Source organism: Mytilus galloprovincialis, chromosome 13 (assembly GCF_965363235.1).
Source record: "Mytilus galloprovincialis chromosome 13, xbMytGall1.hap1.1, whole genome shotgun sequence".
NCBI lineage: Eukaryota > Metazoa > Mollusca > Bivalvia > Mytilida > Mytilidae > Mytilus > Mytilus galloprovincialis.
The window spans coordinates 13,833,413-13,844,100 of NC_134850.1; the positions used below are offsets into that span (position 1 = coordinate 13,833,413).

The window sequence follows — 10,688 nt, forward strand, 5'->3', positions numbered from 1 at the left end:
ACATTATAGCCATGAGATGAGATGTCTCCATTCTAAGCACATCAAAGGACTAGTCCATACGAGATACTTCAGCTTTTATAAACACATAAATAGCCAATACCAGCACACTTTTAGCACTATTGGCCAATCAGGAAGCCAGATTCACCGGAGAGAACCATTGGCCATTTAGGAAGCCAGATTCACTTGAGAGAACCATGGCACAACCTTCGAAGGAAAACTGACAATCCATGTCAACTAAAATTGGATTTGAGTGCAACTGCCACATGCTGTGTTTGATCTCACCTCGGTGGTGAATTGTAAGTTATGAAGTTAGGTAACTGAGACAAGTAAACCACAGAGTCCACTAGATAGGAAAAAGAAAAGAATGTTAGCAAGCAGACAAAATATAAATGTCCCCTTTTGGACCTCTTTTTCTTCTTTTTTTGTTCTCACTCAATATATCTAAACTAACAATTATTTATGGACAACATTGAGGTATTATACTTTATGGCTTTTTGTTAAAGAAACTGTTCATGAGCCATTTAAACAGAATATTAATAAGTCTGTCAAACTGTCCATTTTCTTTGCTCAATGGAGATTTTATTTTAATACATTTTAAAACTAAAAAGAAATACATTTTATGGCACTATTAACTGACTTTTACATATACATTACATGTAAAGTATAGTGCATACAAAGCCCTTTTATTTGGGTCAGTCTACAGTAAACCTTTGCATATACAACTTATGACATCTACATGTATAAAGCCACAATCCCATTATCAGATCATATGTCGAATGTCTAACAAATCATTTCATTGATTTTATCCATTAACAACCAGTTTAAAAAACCATTGTAAGTTTAGATCAGCAACTTAAATTCTTTGTTTTTATTATTATCATTATTTGACAGATTTTTTAATGGAATATCTGTTCATTTTGGCAGCTCCAGTAGGGTACCCTCAGGTCACAAATTCACATATGAAAATTCCAAGGTCAATTTAAGCCTATCAAGCCTCCAAGGTTCAGATTATTCTTTTTTAAGCCACATCTACATTTGTAACATGTCTAGCGTATTCCATACAGTTAAATTTTCAATAATATTTTTAAATGCAGTGTATTTACTTGTAAAAGTCAGTCAGAAGTAATTCAAGTACTTAACTTCAGTTACAGCCTATAGCCAGGGCTGAGCAATCAATTTGTAAAGTGAGTTATTTTTTCTTTAAAAATTGACAAAATGCTAATATTAGTAGTTATCATGGTTATGGGGCAATTTGCAATTACTATGAAGTAAACCTGTATAAATCCCAAAATCCCATTCAAATGCACAAACAAGATAAAAACATGTAAGGTCACAAATAAAATTCTAATTGCTTGACCAACTTATATAAAAAGCAGCCTATTGGAAAATTTTATGACACTTTTTTTCAGTAATATTTGTGCTCTAACATTTTTTTCTTGTCTGAAACAAGTAACCAATAATGATGACAAAAAACAATAAAAGAGGGACGAAAGATACCAAAGGGACAGTCAAACTCATAAATCGAAAAAAACTGACAACGCCATGGCTAAAAATGAAAAGGACAAACAGACAAACAATATTACACATGACACAACATAGAAAACTAAAGAATAAACAACACTCTAATTCGGTAGGTCACATTCATGAAAGGAAAGGGATTGTAGTTATGACATAAGGAACATATCCGATATCATTTGTGAAACGGTTATTCCATAACAGTCAACCAACTCGTGATGGCGTCCGTAAAATGTATGAAGGGATGATTTCAACTTCACCATTTGGAACTCTTGATTTTATAGCTTCCTTGTGAGCAACAACCCTCTATCAAGAAAATCATGATAGGAAATGCAAGCACGGGAATATTGTATTACTTGGGAGATATATACACCGTATGCAGGTGCTGCTGGAAAGTTGCTACTTAAAAATGGAAAGTTCACAATTGGAAAGTTGAAATCATCTTTAAGCAATACAGATCTTAATCAGAAAAACATGATAAATGCAGTTTTTACAGCTGCATATTTTATATTGTGTATATACAATGATATATATATATGTTCCAATTTTTGTAAACTGAATAAAGTAAAATCACTGAAAGTAATATTGCATAACATCACTTTAATATGCACTTGAACTTGCACAATAGTGTATCTGCCACTAAAGATCCACTCTGGGTGTTAAGCAAACAATCCATCAATCAATTCAGAGTTATTTCCCCTTAACTTCCTTAATTTTAACTATCTATATATCATACATTGTATATGTACCGATTCCTAAAAATAACCTTCTATCGGGGAAACATTTAATTGCAATGTAGCATTTTAGGGATATTGTCAGCAGAAAATTGTTTAACTCTAAACTGCACTGTACAATAAAATACAGTTTTTTCTCCAAAATCAAATACATTTACAGTGAAAACCATGATAAAAGCTAGTTGGGGAACTTGGTTATAAGTTTGTGTGTCTAAATGCATGCCCTGTTGCATAAATGAGGGTAGGAATGCCCTTTCTCTTCAAGCATTTATTCCCTATTTTTGCTAGCATTTATGTCAAATGAACAGTCAGAACCTTAAAATTATAAACTAAAAATGTAAATTATCCATCTTCAATGCTACTTTTAGCACAAATTTTATCTAATCATCTTATGGAGTGCCCTCATGTCCACCATCATAAATGCACTTTCTTATCTCAAACTTGACTGCATACTTGCACACATCTGTAAACTAAGTGCATTCACCTTGAGCATACAATACAGAGTTGCATTCTTTCAAACAAGGTTTAAAAGTATGAAAATCTCCCAGGGAGCCATTTCCTCGCCCCGCTTGGATAAAGATGTGGTTAAAAATCACATACTACTGTTACATCTTTTATAAAATGTGGTTTTCCCTAGGATATTTAAATAATATTTTCATTTTTCATATTCAGTTCAACAGGTAAACTATCAAAAAAAGAAGTCTCCCAGATAACTGGTTGACAATAGTTATCTTTTGATAGATTTTTTCTTTGCCTTTTTGTTTATTGTGGTTAAGAGAATGATCAATTGAATAGTCCCAAGTGTATAAAAATATCCTGCCTTTTCCTATTCAGCTCATAAGGTAAGCTATTGAAAAAAGCTTGATTGATTTTTTATTGCTCATTTACAATCCGTGGCTAAAATTTCAGAACTTACTGAAAAAGATGTCTCACAGAAAATCTATTCCGTTTTGTTTGACAAAAGTTAAGACTTTTTGTTTACCTTTTTTAAATTTCCTGCCAAAAATGCCTTTTTTTACTAGTATAAAACAGAGAGAATTTTCACTTTTTGTTTAAATCAGTTCAACAGGTAAACTATAGAAATGGATATCTACCAAATAATCTCTTTTGTTTGTCAATAGTTATTTTCTAACAGATTTTTTCTTTACACTTTTTTGTTTAGAGGATATATGCATTGTGGTTTAGAGGATATGATTAATTGAGTAATTTTACACCATGATTTGTTTTTACACCTGATACTGAAGGTGAACAGATCCATCTTTTTATCTACCTTATCAGATTTACCTGTAGCCTACAGGTGAGAAAACCAGAGACATCAAACAAACAACAGCCACATTTGAATCATCCTATATCATACCACAAACTGTGACAGTTTAACAACTGGGTTTACACAGCTTTGTGATTTTATTTTTAATAATTTATTTTTTCATATCTTTTTTCTCAAGTCAGCAACCTTTTCATTTGATGTTTAGTTCATTTTCGGATGGGTTCAATGATACATGTACATGTGAAGACTTTTTAATATGTGAGTCAGCTTGTTAAATAAAATTTGATTGAAAGAATAGATGTGTACATCAGAAAACAATCAGAAAACATCAAATAACTTGTTCAAAACAACATTTTTACAATTATGATAGGAAAAAGTCAATTAATCCAATTAAAACTTAAATCCTTAAATTGTTCCTGTTTCAAGCAACCAGCAATAAAAAGACCTGCAGTAAACAATTAATGCATTTGAATGTGCATTTTGACATGTAGTTGGAACCCCCTTTATCCAGGATTGGGATCCCCCTTTTATTAATGGCTGGATCTGTCCCTGACCTGTCAACAATTTATGATATAAACATGATATTTCTTTATGATTTTCTTTAGATCTAACACTTCAATCTAATGTTACCAAACAGGAAAGGAAAGGGCAACTTGAATCTGCACAATAAGATCTTTAACTCAAGTTCATAATTTTCAAAGTCGGAAATAAATTATGCATAATATGATATCTGTAAGTGTAAGATGTATATATCCTCAAGTTAATAAGTTGCAGGAAATAGTAATTTAAGACCAAGGGCCTTAACCTCCCTAATACATGTAATATTCAAAAGTATATTTTCTATTTCATGTACATGTACCAGTATCATATACATACATATACTTTAAATGGAAAATACAAAGGCCATGTTGATTGACAGTTGAGTACCATGTTCTGTTTCAAAGACATTCCTGTAGCCAGCGTGGGGTGGGGAGTGTTGGAGGGGTTCAGATAACAGATACTCCTCAAAACCTATTAGTATTATGATGGTAATATCATGCTATATTTCTGAATGTGAGGCTATCTGGATTGGTTTTCTTATTATAGATTAAGTTATGGATGTCACATGCTATAATTTTAAGAAACAATATTGTATTTCAAATTTCCCTGTTTACTTAAGATGCTAAATGAAATGTCTGTTACCCCCCCCCCCCCCCCCTAAAAAGCAAAAAAAAAATTGACTAAAGTACTGATAAAGTTTTGAATATTTAAATTATTGCATGTAGCTAGCTACTTGAACATGAAGAAAAGAATTCCCTCCTTCTCTATACATTAAACAAGCTGTATTGTCAAGTTCAAACTCTTTAATGAATGCATGGGTGAAAGACTTATTTGGTAAAATCAAAAAGTTGGGATTAAAATTTGTATCAGTAACTAATATAGTAATAAAACTAATGGCGCAGTCAGCCTTTATAGTCTGTCTATAACAGTTCTAATTCTATAGAGACTGGTACAATGTACCAATCCATTGTACCAGTTAGTCCACCTATAACAGATCTAATTCTATAGAGACTGGTACAATGTACCAATCCATTGTACCAGTTAGTCCACCTATAACAGATCTAATTCTATAGAGACTGGTACAATGTACCAATCCATTGTACCAGTTAGTCCACCTATAACAGTTCTAATTCTATAGAGGCTAGTACAATGTACCAATCCATTGTACCAGTTAGTCCACCTATAACAGATCTAATTCTATAGAGACTGGTACAATGTACCAATCCATTGTACCAGTTAGTCCACCTATAACAGTTCTAATTCTATAGAGACTGGTACAATGTACCAATCCATTGTACCAGTTAGTCCACCTATAACAGATCTAATTCTATAGAGACTGGTACAATGTACCAATCCATTGTACCAGTTAGTCCACCTATAACAGATCTAATTCTATAGAGACTGGTACAATGTACCATGCAATCCATTGTACCAGTTAGTCCACCTATAACAGTTCTAATTCTATAGAGACTGGTACAATGTACCAATCCATTGTACCAGTTAGTCCACCTATAACAGTTCTAATTCTATAGAGACTGGTACAATGTACCAATCCATTTAAGTCAATTTCAATTAAGTATTTAAAGCTTCTGTTATTTTTTTCATAATCAGCAAAATTGATCAGTTTATTAGTTTTCTTATCATATAACAATGAAATTAAGTAGAAAAATCTCCAGATATGATCACACAGCTTAAGCAATAAAAATAAAATGAACCACTCACTGTATATACTTGGTAAAATAAATATTTGGATCAAAAGTTACCTATTTTTAAATTGCGCACTATGCCTTTATTAATTGTACTAAAAACCCAGATAGTGTATGTGCTTTACAGAAACTCAAAGTTAAAAGGGTACAATTAACCTACTTTTCACTTTTAATAGGAACACCTGAGGATATTTACTAGATAAAATGAAATTGGACCAATTATCTACATTTTATGGCAATATAATTGTTATTATAGGGCAAAACAATTTTGGGTATTTAAGCTGTTTAGTGATAACCTATAATTTTCTACAGACAAAACCATTAAGGATACAATTTCTTTAGAGTCTACAAGTTCAGGCTGATGTTCAGTGGTTGTTGTTTGTTGATGTGGTGGTCGTTGTTTGTTGATGTGGTACTCTTTTTTCGGTTTTTTATATACATGTAGATTAGACTGTTGGTTTTCCTCTTTGAATATTTTACACTAGTCATTTTGGGGGCCTTTTATAGCTTGCTGTTCGGTGGATCAAGTCTCAAGATCTGTATTGAAGACCGTAGTTTGACCTAAAATGGTTTACTTTACAAAAAGTGATTTGGATGGAGAGTTGTCTCATTTGGGGGGGGGGGGGGGGGGGGGAGGGAATAATTGATATAATTATTTATTTTGTTAAAATTTTGAATTATACATGATCATGATGATGTACACAATGTAGAATGCAGCAGTTTTAAATTTGAACCTGGTGTTTTATAAATTTAGGTCATTTTTAATTTTAACCACAAAAATGAATTGTGTTATTAAGTTCATGTACATGTATGATGTATAATAATTATTTTCTACCACAAAATGTCAATTGCAATAACTGTCAACTTCCTCTGCAGCCTCTTTGATTACATCGTTTTAGTTACCAGCTTTAAGGAATACAAATAATTTTCTACTTAGTCATAAGTATTTTTTAATGAGTTGCTTCCCACTGATTTTATAACATGAATCAAATATACTACATGTACCCCCAAAAGAATTTACATGGCTGTAATTAGCATACCTCGATAAAGGTCTTCAACTTAGAAAATTAGAAAATTAGTTACTCTAATTAAAGATATCAAAATTATCTCCCCTTGACCACTGATTCTTTCCTCATGCATTTGAATTATTATTTTATGTTTCTTTAATCTCTCTGTAATTATGTCATGTTGTAATAAATGTTATGCTCTTAATCATGTTAATGGGCTCTTTACATTTGTAAAATAAAAATATTGTATTGTATTGTATTGTATTGTATTATCAGACTTAATCTTAATTTCCAATGGTATTTACTATTATCATGATTATATACATGTACATGTACTTGCAGACAGTGTATGTAAGGGTATGATTTGTCTGCATTTTTCCCTCTAGTACAATATATATTCAGATACCTACATGTACATGTACAAATGTATACACACAATGTACATCAAATATATTTTGCAATGCTTTCTGCTTTTTTTGTATATAAATGTACAGAAAATTCACTTTTATGAAATAATTATGAACAATAACTTGTACACAAATATACATTGACATTCATGTAAAAGCAAAGAAAATGACATGGTCATAACTACATGTACAGTGGTATCTGGTCGTTTTCCAACCTCTGACTTTCTTTTACTATATATAGACATGTACATGTACATGTACATGTATATATTTACTATAGTCGCATATATTGTTTGACTTATAACCACAATTAGACATGTTAGAGGCAAATTCAGAGGTCATGGAGTGTATAGGAACTAGACAGCCATATTTTTTTGCTTAAAATAATCCAAATAAAAATGTTTCCTTTAGCTAATATCATCAGCCCGAATATTCAAAAATTAGAAGTGAAACTTAACTTAATCTGTCTTATATTCTCAGAAGAAAAGTATACTTCTTCAAATTTTTGGTCTTTTGGAAAATGTTGTTTGTGCTGTATTTAGACCCTTCTACAACGAAATTTGTTTTACATGCACACATATAAAAATTGCGGTTTTTATCCAACGCAATCATAGGTTTAAACGTAGTTTTCAATTTGGACTCGTATATATATTTAAGAATTTAATGCTTCTTTTTGTAACTTTATAGGGTTGTAAAAGAATATTGACCGAAGTACATTTTGTATGAAGCGCGGAATCGCTTCATTCTATAAATGTGTGCACGGTCAACGCTTTTACAACCCTATAAAGTTACAAAAAGAAGCATTCAATACTTATTACATTTTTTAGCTAGGATCATGAAAACACGATTTTTATCAAGTTTTTATTTAATTCACCTGTGAACTTTATTGTTGGACCTCGTGTCATCATGAATGATACATTTTATTGAGTAATGCAATTGCTTAAGGAATAGCACGTGCTGTGCAGTTAGCCAATCAGAATAACGAAATAATGAAACATACATCAAATGTAATTATATATATATATATGTAACATCTTACAAAGTGTTATATATATGTACATCTAAAATTGTTATACAGTCATGACAGTGTACAAAAATGGTTGTACAATGTGAACATGCATACAGACATGTACACTATACAGGTCAGTTGATAGCCTGTATACATGAAGACAAATCTGTTACACCATTAGTAGCCTGTAGGAATGTCCTGTTTGTCACTCTCATTGTAAAATCATTTCATATTCATAGTTATTGGTTTAATCCAGATGAATAGATTAACTCTTGCATAAAGATTTGTAAAATGTGACCTCTTATTTTTCATCTGATTATATTTAGCTTTTGACTGAAATAAATTTGTATCAGTAAATCTGTGAATAATTTTCTACTTTAATATTTTTGTTATTAAATGCTAAGGTAGAATTTGTCTTACATAACATTCAAGTTTGACTTTCTATTAATGTTTGATTTTCATTTTAAAAATTATTTTTTGGGAGAAAATATTTTTTGCTTTTAAATTGTCTTTTTAGTTAAACCATGGAAGCATTATAATTCATTTTACTTCCATGGATTAACCAATATGTACATAACCATGATAACATTGCACTTTTCTGTATTTTAATACATTTACATTGTGCAATTGCAATTTGCCAAAAAAATATTAAAGAAATCCATTTTTGAAGATTATTTTATACATGTACATATGTATATGTAAGAATACAAAATACATGAAATACATCTCCTTTGAACTGAAGTGAAAATTAGGTCCTAGAACAGTTCTTGATCATTTTAAGAACAGTGTGTTCTTGAATTATTCCCAGGGGAGGTCCCCATAATTCAATGTACTTATATGACTGAAATATTTTTATTTCAGACAAGTATTGGCAATAGACTGAATAGTCAAAGCTAGTCAGACAATGATGAATTTTATTTAAATTTTGGGTGTGATTTCATATCTGCCAGGCAAATTTTATTTTGGTTAGGCAAGATTTAATATTTGATTTTCCAGAAGTCAGTCACAAATTGAAATGATAACATGTAGGTCAAATTTTCTACTGAAATTGTTTGAAAAAGTTGCCTTGGCATTGGAAAAAGAAAGAAAAGGAAAAAGTAAATAACATCACAATTTGTTTGGCAAGATCTCAAGACATATCTTTTTTATGTCCTAACTCTAATTTGAATACTATTTAACATGCAAAGAAAAACAGCTTTGCTGCTGCTTTAACAACATATCCATGCATAAAAGAAAACTAATTCATCACAGGTGGTTTGTGAAACGATTTTCATCAATAAAAATATTTGTTCTGAAAAGCATATAACCTCCTTGATAAGACTGATAAATCACCTCAGCAGGAAACCAGTCTTTCACATAACAGAGCTAAAGACAGTTATCATTTATAAACATCTGGGAGGCACCAGATCAACAGTTGCATAACTAAATAATTTATTATAAAAATCTTAAGATCTAGAACTCATCAAAGAATTTTTAGAAATATTCACCAAACAAAATTTTGCATTTATATACATGTAAGTATACATATTTCTTAGCAACAGGAATATTAAATTAGTTAGTATGCAACTTTTTCATCTTTTTTTCCGTTTTGAACGATAAATGCACACATGTACATACATACAGATATACTGTCAAATTAGCAATAAACACATAAGTTGCATATTTTTTTTTATGTCAATTGTTCTATAATATGTAGATACGAGTATACACCTATGTGTGTTTTCAAATATTTCAATAAATAGCATCGCTAAATTGACGTTTTCACTTTATACACATGCATGTCTTTTCCTAAATGGAAACAGACTATAATCAATTCAAACACATGCATCATGTACCAGTACTTATGTAAACGTGTTGTATATATTGCGTTCTCTTTTCAAACATGCACCGATTATATAATATTCTGATAAGATAATTAAAATAATTAACTACTGACTAATGCAGACAAGAATACTCCTTTATCAGCACTTTTTAAACTTACCGATTCTGAAGTTGATAATAAAATTCCATTTAATAAAATTAAACTTATTAATAAAGTTCTGCAGTTCCTTAGGAATAATATTTTACTAGACGAATACATGGTCATATTTTCACTTTCCTTTGGGGCAACAGACAGTAAGTACCCCCTTTTCTTTTCTCTTTAACCGGTACTAATCCAGATGTAAAAAGACAAAAGCCGTGACACACTATTAAAAATGCCTATTCAAATGCATTATCTAATATCCAAGGCCAGAGTTTTTTCCCAGCCGTCTAACAACAAAATGAAAAACAGCTGAAACTGTAAAACAAACTCCTCCAAAAAGCCTCCAGCACTTTCTTTTCTATATTCACTGGTTGAATGAACTGAAGAAAGGCGATGTTATTCGGCTGTTACTTAACTCCCACGTATTAGTCACGCACTAACATCACAATTATTACAAAAAGACTTTGATTAGCTACTTAAACGTGTGCAATACTGTAACAATTATTTTCCTTCAACTTAACCCTCAAATATGTATGATCG

At 31.1% G+C, this 10,688-nt stretch overlaps 1 protein-coding gene across 6 annotated transcripts in view; it reads right to left on the reverse strand.

The window, feature by feature from the left end:
- The window catches only part of LOC143057180 (basement membrane-specific heparan sulfate proteoglycan core protein-like), a 188,417-nt gene extending 177,729 nt beyond the window's left edge, over positions 1-10,688 (reverse strand). For 4 of the 6 annotated variants that reach the window (XM_076230440.1, XM_076230437.1, XM_076230438.1 and 1 more), the window contains exon 1: positions 10,167-10,687. In XM_076230440.1, coding sequence (XP_076086555.1) covers positions 10,167-10,271 — 105 coding nt within the window. In that variant the 5' untranslated portion in view covers positions 10,272-10,687. Of the gene's footprint in view, positions 1-10,166 lie in introns of all 6 variants that reach the window. The other 2 variants (XM_076230436.1, XM_076230441.1) reach the window with 2 other exon arrangements.